The sequence below is a fragment of the Pelodiscus sinensis genome, chromosome 1 (genome assembly GCF_052426305.1).
Source record: "Pelodiscus sinensis isolate ZL-2025 chromosome 1, ASM5242630v1, whole genome shotgun sequence".
In the NCBI taxonomy this organism is placed as follows: Eukaryota; Metazoa; Chordata; order Testudines; family Trionychidae; genus Pelodiscus; species Pelodiscus sinensis.
In genome coordinates this window covers 213813593-213831924 of record NC_143052.1, presented here as the reverse complement: position 1 = coordinate 213831924, position 18332 = coordinate 213813593, and the positions used below count along the sequence as shown (strand labels likewise).

At 40.4% G+C, this 18332-nt stretch overlaps 1 protein-coding gene across 6 annotated transcripts in view; it reads right to left on the bottom strand.

Moving 5' to 3' along the window:
* MAP3K15 (mitogen-activated protein kinase kinase kinase 15) overlaps positions 1–18332 on the bottom strand; it is a 159437-nt gene that overhangs the window by 69944 nt on the left and 71161 nt on the right. For all 6 annotated transcript variants that reach the window (XM_075913494.2, XM_075913486.2, XM_075913503.2 and 3 more), the window contains 6 exons: positions 17777–17883; positions 4236–4406; positions 2862–2974; positions 1678–1837; positions 879–1029; positions 386–493 (listed from right to left, as the gene is read on the bottom strand). In XM_075913494.2, coding sequence (XP_075769609.2) covers positions 386–493; positions 879–1029; positions 1678–1837; positions 2862–2974; positions 4236–4406; positions 17777–17883 — 810 coding nt within the window. The remainder of the gene's footprint in view (positions 1–385; positions 494–878; positions 1030–1677; positions 1838–2861; positions 2975–4235; positions 4407–17776; positions 17884–18332) is intronic.

Below are 18332 nucleotides of genomic sequence, written 5' to 3'. Positions count from 1 at the left end.
TACAGCTCTGTAAAAAAGTCACAGGTGCTAATGTAAACAGAAAATTAAAGAGGGAAGCAGTATCAATCACACTACTTAAAACCATTTCTCTGGAGCATGTTCTAGTGAAATGAGCCTAGGACCAAGATCCACATACACTTGAGTTCTAATATGCGATCAGCCGTTGAATAATCCCAGTTCTGCAAGTAATTTCCTCTTCTCTACAGTATCTCAATTTCCCCAAGTGTAAAATAGAGGTATTAATTAACTTATTTCCCAGGGATGTAACAAGGCTTAAGTGTTTCTAATGTGCTCCAAGATACATAAGTAAAGAAAGGAGCTATACAAGTATAATCAGTACAGAGCATCATTAGCTATGTGAAATGTGTGTTGCGATTTGTCTTACCATTTCAGTGGGTGAGACATGCCACAGAGAGACAGTTCTCTCATCTGCTTCATTGTTGATTGACACATATGCAGGCTGATAGATCTTGGTTGGTTCTATCACTAATACCTAAAAAATCCAAAGTTTTGTTTAGCAAAATGTAATAGTACCTATGCTGTAAGATCTCAGGAAGGATAATGATCTAGGATAATAAGCAATCTCAAACCAGACACTTCATATATTTTTTATCTTATAAAAATCAATGTTTTCCTATTTACAATAAAACAAAATTATTGTGGTATGTTTGCTACTGTAATTGTTTTTAGGTTGGTTAAATGACCCCTTAAATGAAGAGTGATTGAGAAAAGGCTAGATTTTGGTAAATGATATTCAATAATATCTGGGAAATTAAGTGCCTGTGTTTATAGCCTTCTAATGTCTATTGCTGCCAATCTAATAATAAATAAAACATAAGAAAGAAATATATGTGGCAAAACCTATTTGGGCATCTTACTGGAAATCTCAGTCCATTAGTTGTTTCCTTTGTTGCCTCAAAAATGATATCTAACCAGAAGTTCAGCCTCTCTTGTCTGGGAGAATGCTCTATGGTGAGTTTCTTGAAACGCTGGATTAACAACAAGTTCTGGACTAATGACCTCAAGTACCTAGAACACATACAGCCAGTCAAGGAAAAAAAAAAAAGAGAGACCAAGAATCCACCTCCACCCCACAGCTTTGAATAAGTTAGTAACTCACATGTAATTTCAAACAAAATAAAATGAATTCTATAGGATATAGTCATGACTGTTGGTTTTACAAATGTATAGGCCTGATATCAAACTTGAACATAAATTGACAGTGTGCTTTTATGCACATCTGATTTGAGAAGTACATTGTTACATGGATCCCCATGTAGTGACGCTAATGTATTGATTGCCTGGGGACAGAATGGGTTGCACCTACCAATACCTAGAAGAGAATTCTACTTCAGTCTGCATCACTGCCACCATTCTCCTCCCCTTACCATAAACATTTCAGGGGAATCTACAATCAGCTCTATTTTAGCTGATGGATAATTTTATTTTCTACCAGAAAAAACCCACAATGAAAATCAAGTTCAAATCACAGAGCAGAGTTGCAAAAGTTTGAGATTTAGAAATCTATTACATTGTCCAGTTCTTCCAACTATTTATGTAGGATTGTTTCCTACTGGACATTTTCTAGTATTTAGTCCAATCTAGTTATGGAAATCCCCCAAAATAGGGCTTTTCACCCCGATGATAGTGCAGTTAATATTAGCGCATACAACTTACCACACTGGAGGCTTCAGTTTAAATAGTTTCTCCGCTGCTTGCACTGCCTTACCAATATCACTGGCCAGCATGCTCACACTGAAAAACTGTCCCACATCCCAATAATTATTCATTTTTTCTAAGCTTCCTTTTCTTCCCAGCAAACTGTTGAGCCGCACACCTTGGAAATTTCACATTAAAAGAAAGCTTTTATTTGAAATGGAATAATTTGCATATTATACTATCACTATAACAAATTAATTGAGAGATGGAATTGTCATTAAAAAAAAGAATGGGGAATATTTACTCCTACTGGACCCTATACTTTGTGCAGCTGTGGTGGCAAAACGTGGCCTTAAACCGGGCTGTACTGGGCCAGCAAAGGATTTCTTTTTGTAGGGCCACTGTAGTAATTCTTACACTACCATTCTGGCTCCTAGAGTATGGAATGTAGCTAGCTGTCCCTATGCCCCAGAAACCTCCACATGCTGGAACAGTCCCTAGGTCAGGGGCTGGTGCACACTGGTCTCAGGATTGAGGTGTAAAAGTGGTTTAAAGCTACTTTGGCATCCCTTGGCCTCCTTTGCTCTGATGCAACTGAGTATCCAATTCCAAATGCAGAACTTTGATTTTTGGCTATCACCTGCCTAGAACGCAATTGAATCTATAATACAATAATTTTATTTCAGAGACCTATCTATACCCAGGGTGGGTTTCAATCAAGCTCCTGAACTTTGGGGAAATCTGAACATGAGTTGGGCAACTGGCTCCTATCTTTGTGATGAGCTACATTTAAACCAGATTTATCTCAGCACTCTGGTACAGGAAGTCTCCATGATTCAGTGGCTGTAGTGGCCCTCAGCTCCTCCTAACTTGCACCTCTGCTACCATCCCAACCCTGAACCACTGCAGTAGCACAGAATAGTCGGGTCACCAATCTAAACCTGTTCATGCCAGCCACCTCCCTCCATCTCTGCTGTGTGTGCTCTAATTCCCCATTGTTTCCAGGGCACCTGAACAGGTGGCACAGAGATGCCTCTCTGGCAACTATGGAGGCTGATCATATTTGGGGTCTGTTCCCTGGGGCAAATTTAGACCCCTTCTGTGGCAGCATAAAGGGACAAAGGGGCAATAACCCTCATACCCAGTTCTACACAATAAAACTGTTCTTCATTAAATAGAACAAACACTTCTTGTTTGTTTACCTATTTTTCTTAGTTCCATAGAGGTTTCAAACTGTTGCCCTGCCACAATCAGCAAAACTGCAAGGTTAATTCCAGAATACAGTGTTGACTGGAGATCAAATCCTTTGCGGTACCTGTAGAGACAAAGTCTAGAGTTCACATACCTTAAAGACAAAACAAGGCACATCTGGGGAAAAAAGTGTTTTAGGCTGAAAGCCCCCAGGGAAGAAAGTATTTTTAGGGAGAGGGTAACATGTTTTTACTTTGTAACACCACAACCCAGAAAGGGACATGCTTTAGAAAGCATGATTCAACCTGCTGTCAGAGAGGAAAGGAAAGCTTCTGCATTCAATTTTGTGTCCCACAAATTTGCACGATTTGGAGAAAGGAAAATCTGAGATACTTATTTTTAAAAAAATTAATGTTTAATACAACAAAGGAAATGCACAACAATGTTCTTTCTTAGGGTGCATCTACACAGCACCCAAAAATTGGAATAAGATATGCAATTTGCATATCTTATTTTGAGTATTTCGAAATTTGGCGTTGTCTACACAGTGCCAAATTTTGAAATAAAGCACTATTTTGAGCCATACCTCACTCCTTGTAGAATGAGGATTACAGGGATGGCAAAATTGCGTGTCCGCTATATTTCAAAGCAGTGGATGCATTCAAAAGACGCAGGGTAGCTATTTCGGGGTTTAAGTGAGATGTAGGTAGCGCTAGGTCTTGTGTGAAGTCTTTACAAATTTCATCCTGAATACACTCATTGGGCAGCAGCATTCCCATCTCATATCAGTAATAGAGAAGAGCAAGGGACCAGGAATTTGTTCATCTTACAAAAAAAACAACATTAACCCCTGGTCTACACTAGGGGATAAGTTTGAATTAAGATACGCAACTTCAGATATGGTAAGTGTGTAGCTTAAGTTGAATTACCTTAACTCGAATTTTGGCGCCATCCACACTGTGGGACGCCGAAGGGAGCACTCTCCCTTCGACTTCCCTTACTACTTGTGGAATCAGGACTACCAGCATTGACTGAAGCACCACTCTCAGTTCGAATTAGCATGTCTTCACTAAATCCACTAATTCAAATCCTGAAAGATCAACTGCAGCTGCTTCGATTTTATCTGTAGTGTAGACATGGCCTAATAGATACAGTTAGCCAAAATGGAGGCCCTTACTCAAAGTTTTCTCAATTCTTACTAAGCCAAGGACAAATTTTACTTCAGTAGGAATTTGCTTAAAAACAGGACTGTGAGGAAGTAAAGCCCTTAGAGGTTAGCCTTATAATTTGGCATAGCCTTGTTGAGATAAATTCTGCTATGCTTTTTTTATAGGCAGATGTAAAACTCTGAAAATGCTGTTAAATGGGTTTGCTTTTTCTCTTACCATTCAATGGCAATGTCTCGGCTACTGGTATCTTTACAGTCAGAATCAAGAAATATGTCCTTGTAGATTCTCCCACACAGGCAGAACATATCGGGAGCAGGGTGATCACAGGTCTGCAGGACTTGAAGCATCACTTGTAATGCCTTCCCTCTGTCGCCTGCATTGTTCCTTCTAAAACCAATGCAGAAAATTACATGAATGAGTTGAAATTCAAAACAGCAAGTCTGAGATGCACAGTAGATTTAGTGTTTGCTCCGATTCCACTAAAACGTAATTGTGTATTGTCTGGTAGAAATAAAACTCTCTTGTCAGAGAGGTACTACTTGTTAAATTGAATAACTGAATAAAGTCCAGACTATTCAGATCTATTAAAGATTCTCCATCTCTCACCTGGTCCTGCCATCCAGGAACAGACAAGTGCTGGGAATGGAAAACAAGCCCTTCACATGAGGCTCAGTCCCCACAACATTTGCAACTACCCCCATGGTAGTCAATGGGACTGCTCACTGCACTATACTTTGCAGTGTTTATAGGGATGGACCCATAATTCTGAAGTGACTGCCACCAGCCAGTTCTGTGGTAATATTGACTGGCTAAGGGGAAAGTCAGATTGAGCTCTCTTTGTCCAGCATGATGAGGAAGATCATCATGTAGCTTTGGGGAAACAGTAATAAAGTGAACTTTTATTCCTTGATTAATTTGTGGAATAAAAGACAAGGGTGTTAAAAATCTAAATATTAACAACTGTAAAGAGTTTCTAATTAAAAATATTTAACATTCATAGTCATCACAAAAACCAGGCAGGTAAAATATTATATACTCATAAAATGTTTATTAACATTCCTTCAGAATTCCTGCCTAATAAAACTTAGATATACAATGTAGTTTTCAGTAAATTTAAAATGGACTCTCATTTTTACATCAAAAAGGCACATCAGTGTCAACAAAAAACAAAAACGCATTTGCAAATGAAAAGGAAGCATGGTTTTAAAGCTTAAAAACCACTTACCAGCATTTTGCTAATAACTAGGAGGATTCAAACCATTTATTAACCCATTTTCAGATCTGCTTATAGTTTCCTGACCCCTACTTTCTACATATACAGAAACAGACTTATACTTAAGAACATCTATGCTTTCTTTGTCAGCAATGCCAAGGGCAGATAGCTGCTTCTGGTAATTTTAGCATTTTTTCCACTAAAACAGTTTAATTCCAGTAAAGCAGCTCAGTTCCCTTGGGTAACCAGCAGATGGAACAGGGCCCATAGAATATATCTACAGCAAAACATGTTCTTCTGTGTGCAAGATGTGCAAAAGAAAAGTGTAATATGGCTACATAGATTTGTAACTAGTTCTCTACAGTTTGTACAGCTTGAGGGTGTGTCTAGACTACATGGCTCCATCAATGGAGCCATGTAGATGAGTGTACTCGGCAAAGGGAAATGTAGCAGCAATTTAAATAATCGCCACTTCATTTACATCAAAATGGCCACCGCGCTGTGCCAATCAGCTGATTGTCAGCACAGCATGGTAGTCTAGATGGGAATCAGCCAACCCCAGAACCTTTTGTCATCAGATCCTTTATGCCTCATGAAACACACCCTGGGTATGTCTACACTACAAAGTTAATTCGAACTAACGGACGTTAGTTCGAATTAACTTTGATAGGTGCTACACTAGCGCTCCGCTAGTTCGAACTTAATTCGAACTAGCGGAGCGCTTAGTTCGAACTAGGTAAACCTCATTGTACAAGGACTAAGCCTAGTTCGAACTTACTAGTTTGAATTAAGGGGTGTGTAGCCCCTTAATTCGAACTAGTGGGAGGCTAGCCCTCCCCAGCTTTCCCTGGTGGCCACTCTAGCCAACACCAGGGAAACTCTATTGCGCATTGTACTGTAATGTCCTAGCCGAGCTAACAGAAAACATGACATTTTCCTGATATGTGCAAGTTAGCACAAGGACCAATTGGCCAAATTAAGCATGCCCTCTGTCAACAACTAATTTTACTTGTCTGCCTACCACGCCATAGCCTTCTGCTATTGCCCTTCTAAGCCTCACCCTTCAGCTTTCCTCCCACTTCCCCATTCCCAATATCCTCTTCTCCCATATCCCTGCCAAGTTATCCCCTTCTCCTTAACTGGATCCCTCACTCCTACCACTGCCATGCCATACACCACCTACAAACAAATGTATTTTCATTCACAATCAATCAAAATACAAAGTATATATACATACACTTCCTATATGAAAGATGAGCCAGCTCATACACATTGCAAAACTAAGTTACTGTATAACTTCACTTTTGTACCCCTTGTTCTCATACATTCTACAGTCCCAGCCTCTTCATTCACCGCATCTGTTTTAATTTAGGGACAGACTGAGAGACTGTTATTCATGATGAAGAGTGCCCTACTCCTCAAGTTTTCCTATTACTAACAAGGTACTACTCAACATACTTCTGATCTGGTCCATATATTGGAAGTATTTTGGGGGTGGGAAGTGTCTTTTAAATGTAACTGTAAAATACTTAGAAACCTTTGGGATTTTGTTTATACATACTTTGATAGATATTGTAATGTGTATATCATGGTAACAAGGCACTGATAAGGTGACTTTAGCACTTACCCAGGCTTCATCTATACTAAGGGCCAGAAGTGTGATTCCCAGTTAGCATATTTTCACTATCTTTCATTGAGCAAGCAATAGTACAAATACCTATAGTAGCATAGTTGCAGTGCAGAGGCCATGATTGCATGGCTCAGCTATACCCAGTACAAATCACCCGAAATCAATGGAATTCTGCTATTGTCCCTACTACCGCAGCTGCACTACTACTTAAATTCCCACTAGATCATCGTGAGTTAGCATTAGTATGTGTGTGCAGGTTGGGAAACACATACTTACATTGTATTATAAACAGTAACAGTCAAAAGGACTACTCTCCTCCACCTTCTTACTGATGAGAGAGGGGAAGGGTGCTGGAACACCCCCATCCCTCTCTATTACTGTCAATTCTTCCTACTTCACTGCCTTATTTTGTTCTTTTTTTTTTAAACTTCTGCCTATTCACACGCAAGCTGCTATTACAATTTTTAATGAAAGGCTATACAGCCGGGGGAGGTTCGTGAATCACAGGATTGTCAGTAATTTGCTCTTTGGAATGGCTTGGCTATTTAGAGGACAATGAACTAAAATAAATTCATTTTAGTATCTTTATATCTTCTAAGCCTCTTATATATTTTTAGATCTTAATTTCATACCCTTCATAAGCTATGTTCACACATTCCTGCGTAGTGATCATCACTTCTGGCTACAATTAAAATGACAATGCTCACTCACAATATTCTCTATAAATGGTGCCCATTTGTCACATCCAATGATCTGTCACATCTTTATATACATGCACATATAAATTGTTAAATAAATGGGACTCCTTTAAAAAGCCAAAATAAGTTTTGAAAATGTTTTAATGCTAAGTAATGAAACTGTTTTCTCCCTCAAGCACATAGTCCTGTTTTGGAACTTGGCAGCTCTGACTAAAGTAATTTTTTCCTTTGATTTAAAAACCCAAAGGTAATTCATATACAATTGAGGTATGTTTTCTTGTTTCTGTGAGAGGAACAAGTAAAGCTGGAAAAGATAAATCTAAAGCAAGGGTGGAGAACCTAAAGCTCGAGGGCCAGATGTGGCTTTTGGCTTGCCTGGATCTGGCCCCCAAGGTTCAGGGCTCCTCCCAGCATTGGGGAGCCCACGCTGACACTCCGGTGTCCCACCACCTCCCCATGAATCTGGAGCATACAAAATCTACTAGCCAGGGCCCCCCTAGGTTCTGGTGTTTGAGGAGAATATGGGGAATGTCTCTCTCCTCAGCTGGGAGCCATGTCAATGAGAGTTGATTTTTTTTTTTTTGCTTCTCACCTGCGTGCGGCCCCCGACTGACTTTTCTGTGGTTCAACAGCCTCGACTCAATAACGGTTCCCCGTCTCTGGTCTAAAGGCATGTCTACATTTGTTATTTAAAGCACCAAAAAAACACAACCCTTTTTTGTGCAAAAATGTGGGAGCTTCTACACTTGCCAATGACTTTTTTTGGTGAAGCTCAGAAGTTTCACTGCATACAGAAAACCACCTCTGCAAGAGGCATACAAATCTTATTGGTAAGACTGTTGTGGTGATGTGCTAGTGAAATCACATTCTTTCTGTTTACACAGCTTTAACACTCTGGAGGATTTCTCGCAGTGCCTAGGTGACCATTCTGGCCAGCAGCTCTGTTGCTCTGACACCAGGTAAACAGATGTGTCCCCTTCTTCCTGCAACTTTGAAACTCTCCTTCCTGTTTTCTTGATAAGTGCTCACTTACTATTTAGCCAGGTGACAATGGCTGTTCCACAAAACAACTTCTTGGAGAACGCTGAGCTACTGGAGCTGATCAGTGTTTGGGGGAGAGGAGGCTGTGCTGGGACCCAGGATGGTCTGTGAACACTCCCCACACTCCCTTCACAGAAACTAGACCTTTTCGTTTACCAGTTCCCTATCACTGGGGAAACTGCCAACACAAAAACTCTACAAGTGTAGAGACAGCCTCAGTGATGCGCAGGAATCCCTCACCACCTATGCATATCAAATGGACTACTAGGCCTTTTTGGTTTTTGATGATTCATGAATCGGGAATAAGAAGATTTCATATTATTTGCTCATAATTGCTAATGGCACCAATGATTCACCATCCTCTAAACTTACAAGAAATTTGTTGATTTTTCATTAAGGCTAACCACCATTCATGAGAATATGATTCTCTTACAACTTTACTTCCTTAAATTCTCCTTCCCTTCAGCCTCTCAAAACCCTCCCACAGCATTATTTTCATGCCCATCCCCTCTTATCTACAATCCTGCCCTCTGTATCACAGCAAAATGTAAAGCACTCAATATATGCTATTATTTTTCTTTTATGCCCTCAAGGCTTCACTCTTCACATAAGCTTTCCCTGTATTTTTTATTTCTTACCAGTAACTGTGTTATCACTAGGTCCTACCAAATTCAGGATATGAAAAACATGCCATGGACCACAAAATTTTGTTTCCTCCTATGAAATCTGGTTGTTGGTTTGCTTTCACCCGATATACTGATCTTCCCTGTGTAATCTGTGTAGTGTCTCAAACAAGGGGTTCCAACCCACAAGGGAGCTGAAGGATGGTTGGGAGGTTATTTTTTTGGGGGGGAGGGGGGTTTGCGGTACTGTCACTCTTACTTCTGTGCTGCCTCCAGTGTTGGATGACTGAAGAGTGCCTGCCTGGGAAGACAACACTGTTGCCAGCAGCAGTGCAGAAGTAAGGGTAGGAGTACAACCACCAACTCCCTACAATAACCTTGTAACCTGCTCCCCCCCATCCTGACAATTACAACATCACAAAATTTCAGATTGAAATAGCTGAAATAAGAAACTGACTACAATGGATTGTGAATTTGATAGGGGCCTAGTTATCACTCTAACCATATCACCAAAAACACCACGTTGGTCATTTCCAGTGTTGCTATACCTCCCAACCCCCTGAACACTAATGTAATTAACAAGCCAGAGCGATTCACAGAGTCACAGTCTTACCACACTGAAATCAACATTACCTTCATTGGGGCCAGGATTTGGAGATCTGGGATTAGGCAAATAGGAAGCATTTGACACTTTGTACAACTGTAATGTTACCAATTTTTGTCTGGACCTTTGTTGAGATTTTCCCTTGTATGACTTCTGTTTGCACCATGGCTAGACAGGTTGATAGAATCCTGTGTATTCTGAGAGAGAGATTCAATTATAGAAGGGCCCTAATTCAAACAAAAGAAAAGTTGGTTTCCTTTATCTTTAGTTTCATCTTAGCTGTATTTCTCTGCTCAGAAAGGACATAAAATATTTTCTCCATCTTTCTTATCCCCACCATTTTGGTTGCTACATGACACATGCTGAATATCAGTGGAAGGAGGTAACAGAACATTTTCCCCCCACAGATCAGTGCTGGCAGTTAGGTTGACCAAGTTTTCCCTGAATCCACACAAGCCAGTATTTTATTCAGATCAATGATATCACCCTTGAAACAGCTGTCATCAACAGTTTACTATGCATGCTATCATTTATAAATATGATCTCAGTGTCATATTACAGAATAATGAGAACACGAGGCAGCATAATCCATAATAAGAATAAATACAGTCATTTACAAAAGTAATTGTAAATGTGTTCAAAAAGCAACACTTACTGTTTACTGTGACTTAATACATTTTGAACACTTACTTTTATTAATAAAAGTGACTCAGTATAAAAGCAGTCTAAAACTGAAGATGAGGGGACTGATGAAAAAATGGCATCACAGCATTACAATAAATATTGTATCTCAATTACTCCATGTCAAATTTGCCCAATTTCCAGTTACTGATGGGTAATCTAAAGTACCACTAAGTAAAAATCTTCAGCAAGAAATAGGCCTAGAATAATTTAGAGCACATAATGTAGTGGCACTCGATGTGCAATTCACTCAAAATATAATAATGAGCCTCCTGAAGGCTAATGGGGTTGTTTGTGTGTCAATAAGGTCATAATTTGGCCTGCAGATCCTTTAATACTGGTGATACATTATGAGAACTCAGCTTGACTTTCAGATTGTAGGTTGAATTTTCAGGGCTCCAGTTGTGGAAAAAACATTTTTCTTGAAATTCTGCATATGTTAGGTGCCAATCACTGATATATAATAAATTGTTAACCCCTATGATGCCTTTTTTTACAGAAGTACATTGCAAAACACTAATTGCTTTTCAAGAAGAATAATTTCCTATGGTTATTACTTGTAATAACTAGTTATTTACTCATGAATCCATTGCATAGTGTTATTCCCATCACTCTAATAGCTTGCTCATAGTATTCTAGTCACTGTTAATAACCAGTAATGACTGCAGCCTCCCTCATATTTAATATGAATCAAGATGGAACTGCTGGGGGACTAAACAGAAATCTTACACTCCAGAACGCTGAATAGCAGGAGCTGTAGTAACTACACCACAGGCCTTATGTGAGGGCTGAAGTCAGCTTTAAGGTAGTTGCAATCTGCTCTCCTTTATTAATAGTCAGATGTAGCCCTTGGCACTGGGCAAGCTCCCCATGCAGCCATTACTTGAGTAATATTTGGACTGTCCTGGTTTAGACTGCAAGGACATCTTCAAAATAATAATTTAAATCATTATTTTTAAGTTGATCAAAATCCTGTTTCATGTGACTAAACTCTAAATCACCTCTGGACAGTCATCATGGTAAAATTCCAGCTGAAAGTAAAAAATTAGACTATTGATATTCAAACTAATGTAGCAAGTAAAAACACCAAGGGTCAATCTACAGGGCCATTTGATTATTCTCTGAGCATTAAACAATCTAATTACAGGCAAAACAACTTTTAAAAATGAGTAGTCCTGTGGCATTTTAGAGAGTAACAAAAATATATAGTATCGTGAGCTTTCGTGGGCAAAACCCATATATGAGAGAGAGAGCGAGAGAGAGAGAGAGAGAGAAAGTCTCCTATCCCTCGCCCCACAGATTCTCAGTCCCCAGTCTCCTTACCCTCCCAGTCCCATACTCCCCACCCCACAATTCTTAATTTGATATCAGACTCCCTCTTCCCATTTCCCAGTCCCAGTGTCCTTGTCCAGCCAGTCCTGATTGCCCTGCTCATGGCCCCAGTCATCCACCAGGCTCAGGCTATATCTATATTTAGAGCATGGCAGCACCACTGTAGCGCTTTGGTGTAAATGCTTTCTACAGTGATAGGAGAGTTTTCCATTACTGTAGTTAATTCACCTGTAGTTATTTTCTCCCAACCTTGTCTCAATCTACTGTCCCCTCGCAGGATCAGCTCTTGTCCCTTCTGCATTAACAGCACAGGAGAGACTCAGTTCAGATTCCCAGGCTCAGTACAGTCTGCAGCCACAAAGCTCTGCAATTTCAAGGAAAGTCCTGCTAAGCCCCAGGCCACACCATGCACGGAGGGGATGGAGTTTTGGGGAATTTAGTTGATAAAATGTAAGAAAAGTCCACTGAGCCACGTGGGAACTGATTTTCTTATAAATTGGTCAAATTTGAATGAAATTTCATGGGGCAGAAAAAAGGCACATTTCTGATACAAAGGCCAATGTTAAGTCACTGGCTCCAAGGTGCTGATATGCTACAGCTTGTCGAAGAAAACATTAACAGGATTTTTTAACATGGGTAACAGGAACCTAAGTTTTTCCTAGCCTTGTTCTCACAAATGGCTGAACCATTTTGGGGATAGTTTCTGCAAACCATTTCAGCCTGAGGTAGACAAATGATGACTCATGAGGACATATAAGGGGAAGATGCTTAAGAACCATTGTATTGGGGCAGAGGACAAAATGTAGTTATAATATATTGTACTAGACTATGACAGATTCACTTTACGGCCATTGAATGGTGGGCATATTTCTCATCGTTGTTACAGAAATATCAAATCCAAATGGATTCATAAATGTGTTTTGGCAGACTATCCCCAACAGGATATGAACCTTGACCTCAAACACCAGGACTGCATCCCTTATTCCTCTTAAAGGGATCTTTCGGAAAAGGCTTTATTTTCCGAAAGATCCGCGTCTAGATGGCGCTTTTTTCTGGCAAAGCTCTGGAAAAAAAAAGCGGCAGCCATTTTTATGCAAATGAAGCGGGGGGGATTTAAATCCCCGCTTCATTTGCAATTATGATGTGTCTAACATGCATCCCTTTTACGGAAAAGGGATGCAGTCTAGACACAGCCCAGGAGTATTACAAATATAATCTTCGCCTTCCCCAAAGCCATACTAAAGTCCAGAGTGTGCAGCATTCTGTGCACAGAGCCTGAAATTACTTGAGACAGACCCATGTTTGTCATGAAAACACCATGAAATCCTGAGTCAACCATGAAGAGCACTTATCCACATGATCACTGAAATTTCAGAATGCAAAAGGTCTTGGCAACTTCAGTGCCAACCCAGACAAAGTGCCACAGTAAAAGCTGTATGCTCCAGATTCTGACCCAGGCATCACTCACTCACTTACCCATTTTAAGACAAATGCAAGCATGGGAATCTAATCTGCTGATCCTCAGACAGACATCTTCCTTGATGTCCTTGATAGTTGTTAGACATTTTATTAGCCATTGAACTTACATTAAATAAAATGAAGCAAGGAGAAGAGTCCCTGATAATATGTGCGCTACGCTCCAAAGCTGTGTCCCCTGCTGAGACCTGTGTGTCACAGATAATTCCTCAAGCATAGGTTCTGTGGTAGGAGAGTTTATCATCTGTTATTTATAACTAGGCAATTTACGCAGTGTTGCTTAGGTCCTTAGCTCAAGTAATTTTTGGTTTTTGGAAAATAAAATGAAAATGCCCATGCTCCATTTAAATCATTGTTCTGGGGTGGGGCTGGGGAAGAGGGGTTCAGGATGCGGGCTGTTCCACGGAGAGAGAACTACCAGAGTCCTCTCTCACTGCAGCAGTTTGGGGCCACGTGAGGAGTGCCTCTCCATGATTGCTGCAGGTCCAGCAGGCACATCCTAGGGAAAGGGCTCATGTCCCTTGGGGTGGGGCAGGTCCGGGTTCATCTGTTCCCTGCACTCCCCAGCCAGAGGGAGGAATGTGGCAAACTGTACACTTTCCCTTTGTTTCCTGGAGAAGGGGAATAGCCAGCAACGTACACGTACAAACTGGGGGCGGGGGAGCTGCAGGCCCCCTACTCTGCATAAAGGGGACTGGATGAGGAGGCCTGGGGCAGCCCAGGATGGGGAGCAGGCATACCCCCAGCCATCCGCTTTCACCTACGTGGTGATTCTGTCTCTTTTCTTTATGATTTTATGAGAAGCAATCCCATTCTAGGCACATCCCATTTTCCTAGCACAATCAAACCATTGTCTTGCTTTTAGTTGGGAGAAGAGTAGAGTAAGCTGTAAACTAAATTTGGTGGCCCAAGTTCTTAGCCTTGAACAAACAAGCACACAAACTCTCAAATATGTAGTAAATAGTGTCATAAATGTATAGCTATTCTCTGCTCTTTTTCTACATAAATTTGTAGAGTTCAATCCCCCAGAAATGATTCCTTCCTAATTATGTATCGTATCTTTAGCTCTTTATAGTACAGCTCAACCATCTAACTGAAAAGACTAAATTAAATGAACTGCCAACAATAACTTAATTGAAGAAGATGCAGAGAAAATGAATGAATGAGATTTTCTGATGATTATGTTCAGAAATGTGACATAATTGATCTGAAATATTAAGTATTAGAGGTCTGGTCTACACTAGGGAATAAATTTGAATTAAGATATGCCACTTCATCTAAGTTAATTGTGTAACTTAAGTCAAAGTATCTTAACTCGAATTTTGACATCATCCACACTGCAGGAGGAAGTCAAAGAGAGAACACTCTTCTTTCAACTTCCCTTACTCCGTGTAGACGCAGGACTATTATCATTGATGGGAACGCCACATCAGTTCAAATTAGCGTGTCTTCACTAGACTCACTAATCCAAACCCCAGAAGATGGACTGCGGTTGCTTGAATCTTATCTGTAGTGTAGACATATCAGATAGATTCATCAGTGTCTGGCATTTGGTATGCTCTAGTTCCTAAAATCAGTTATTCTGTTATTACTTATGCTATGTTTTTCCTGCTACACTTTATTTTACATTATGAGTAATCTTTACCCTGTTTTGCAAAGCAAGAATCAGTATCTTAGATATAACTTCATCATTTTGTATTCTTTTTAATACTAACAAAATTCAATAAGTCAGGAATAAAACAACCCAGAAAGTTAATACCGCAACCAGTCTGTGGGGTAAAAAAATTAAGTTGACCAGATATGTAAATAGACCTGATCTAAAAATATTTTCAAATTCAAAATAAGGTATCAAGCAGCAAATGCATTTTGAAAATTTCTAAAGGGAAGTAATTAAAAAAAAATTACTCTGACTGGATCAGAAATCTGTAAACAGCAGAAAGTACTTTTTGCATTCTTGCTGGTGGAAAATTAGTTGTTCTTTTTAGGAAGCTATTTAGCATAATACATTTCCTTCTTATTTCCAAATGAACATCAGACTCAATCAGACTGGTAACTCAATGAGGAGAGCAGGTGCAAGAACAGATCATTTTGCAGAGTTTGTAGAATTCTAACTCCATCAACATCTTCCAAAAGCTGCATGGGATTTTGTGGCACTAATATAATAACTCATACAATAACTAATCATACAAACGAATTAATAATTAACAATAATGACTCCTAATAGCAAATCATACAAACAATTACCCTGCCCTGTGCTGATGACTAATCGCTCCAATATCCTGCCCGCAATTCCCTCCCTGATAATGCCTACACTTGAAGCTGGAGGTGACATAGCTGTGGTAGCTATGATTGAGTCTAGTCATGGTAGTAAAACAGTGGGAGTGGTTAAGCACCTGAAGTATGTGCTTAATGCAGGCCCACCAAAGTTGGGAGGGACAAAGGCGACACTTGCCCTGGGCCCTTTGAATCACTCTTGGAGTCCCGAAGTAGTGCGCTCTTGGCAGCTGTAAGGGCTGGCGGGGGAGGGGGAGTAGAAAGAAGCATAGTCTGGTAGGCACTAAGGGTTAATTGTCTTATTCCCCTGCTGCCCAAGACCCCAACCCTTCTGAGCACATGGAGCCAGCCCCTCCCCACTTTGCCCAGTGGCCCAGTGAGGCTGTCGGCCCACTGGCCTAAAATGTCGGATGGGAACATACTCAGGGCAGTTAGACCCTCTTACTGTTCATGCCAATGAATTCATATCTGATCACAGCTAGCACTGGCATGCGTCTCCTGGAGCTGTAATTGACACCTCCAGTTCAAAGCATAGACATACCTCCAGTCTCTTCACCTTAGAGTCACTGCACACATGCTCCTTTTTATCCTCCTCTCCTGTCCTTCGCCCCTCAGCCCCCTTCCTTTCCATGTCCCCTCTTTCTTTCCTTTAGCTCATCCTCACTTAAATAAATACACACATACACACAATACATTATGGAACTAACATAACATTTGCTGCTGCCTGCTGTTCACTTTGTTTGGATGTCTACCTTGTGTCTGCACTGTATTTAGACTGGAAGCAGAGGTGGTCTACTACTCTGTGTTTGTACTGTGGCTAGCACTTGGAGCCCCGTTCTAGGTTGTCCCTAAGGCATTACCATAATAAACATGATTAAACAAATTCCTCTATGTATTTGCAAATGGAAGTTTTTTGCAGCTCATGACCTGGTCAAAACTAGACAAATCTTCACAGAAACAATGAAAGCTATTTACCTGACCTCAGAACTACTTCCCTGATCAATTGCCAACCACAAATTCCCAAATCAATACAAATGTTCAATTATGTCCGTGAAAATTTTACACAGGGGGAGGAGGAAGGCAGTTTTGATAAACTTCATTCCCAGACAGCCTGAATTCTTTTTGCTGAAACTCTCATGCATACATAAAAATACAGGGAGACAGACACCAAAAATGGAAAATTTTAGCCAAAAGGTTACATTCGGGCAAAGTTTTAAGAATGTTGTACTGTGCTAAATCAAATGCCTTATAATAATCTAAGTATATTGCATTTACACAATTACCTTTATCAAATAAACTTGTAATTTTGTCAAAAGAACAAAATCAGACTTATTTGAGAAGACCTATTTTCCACAGAAACAAGCTAAATACTTCCTCACTATAATTTTAAAATACAGTAGTCGTTGTAGGTAAGTACTATGGAAAAATCAGCCTAGAGGAATACATGGAGAAAACAGAACATTTATCTTTGTCACTCCAGGAAAGATAGAGAGGGTAAAAGCAGGCAGGCTCAAATGGGCTTTTCTTCCCTCGATCGGAAATACAGTTTATGGTTCAACTAACAATTGTCATTAATTACGTTAATAACTCACCCATGTTTCCTTTACTGTTAGTAAACAGTAATCAAGAACTCAAACATTTAAGCAATTTGGGCCTGATCCAAAGCCCATTATAGTCAGTGGGAGGTTTTTTCATGTATTTCAGTGCACTTTGAATCTTTTTTATCCTTTCTTGTGGAATGGCTATTCTTTTACCAAATGGTGGCTGTTTTTAAAAGTTGTTCTGAGATTTCAAATGTTAAAAGTTGTTTTGGTGCAAACAGACCAACCCATGGTTATGGCAAACAAAAGCAATTTATTTCAAGAATAGTGTTCCAGTGGTATGGGTGTGAGTGAGACAGATGTTACCCATATATGCACACACGTACACACAAAAATATAGCACACACATTTTAAACTTATGAACAGGGCTCAACAATTAAGGTAATCTACTCGCCATGGGCGAGTAGATTATAGCCAGGCACGGCGACGTAGCGCAATCAGTGCATATGCAGTGCAGTCTGTGCATGCGCAGAGTGCTGAACTGTGCAGCTGGCGAGCAGAGCTCGCCGTGGTTCGGCGAGTCCTGTTTATGAATATACATGTATGCTTATAGAGAATGCAAAAAACCTAGCAGTTATCCTTACCGATTCAATGCAAATGCATAATGAAATTTAATGTTATGCTGATCAGCAAGATCGCAGGTAGGCAGCATTTCCAGTGTTTCCACAAGTTTCACCATAGCATCGTAGTCCTGATATCAATAAAAAAAAATCCAATCAGAGAAAATATCACTAACCTAAATTCCCAGCTGGGTCAGGCTCTTCACTTGAAAACTTTACCAATTTAGTGACAATAATAATTACAGATGGAACCTCTCTGGTTTGGGACTCTCTGGTCCGGCAACATCTGTGGTCTGGCAGGATCATGGATGCTGCTGGACTAGAGAGCCACAGCTTGGAACAGCGGAGACCTGGCATCCCGGGTTAGCCTCAGGGCTGCAGAACTCCGGTGGCCCTGGGACAGGGAGTCTGACAGCCTTGGGGCAATAGAACCCCAGCACTCTTGGGGCTAGCTAACAAGCTGGAAGCCCAGTGGCTGGGAAGCGTGATGATTTGCTGACGGATCCTGGGAGAGCCCGGAGACTGTCAGCAGAGAGGCCAATCTCCTTTGGTACGGCAAACTCCCTCCGATGGAACTGGT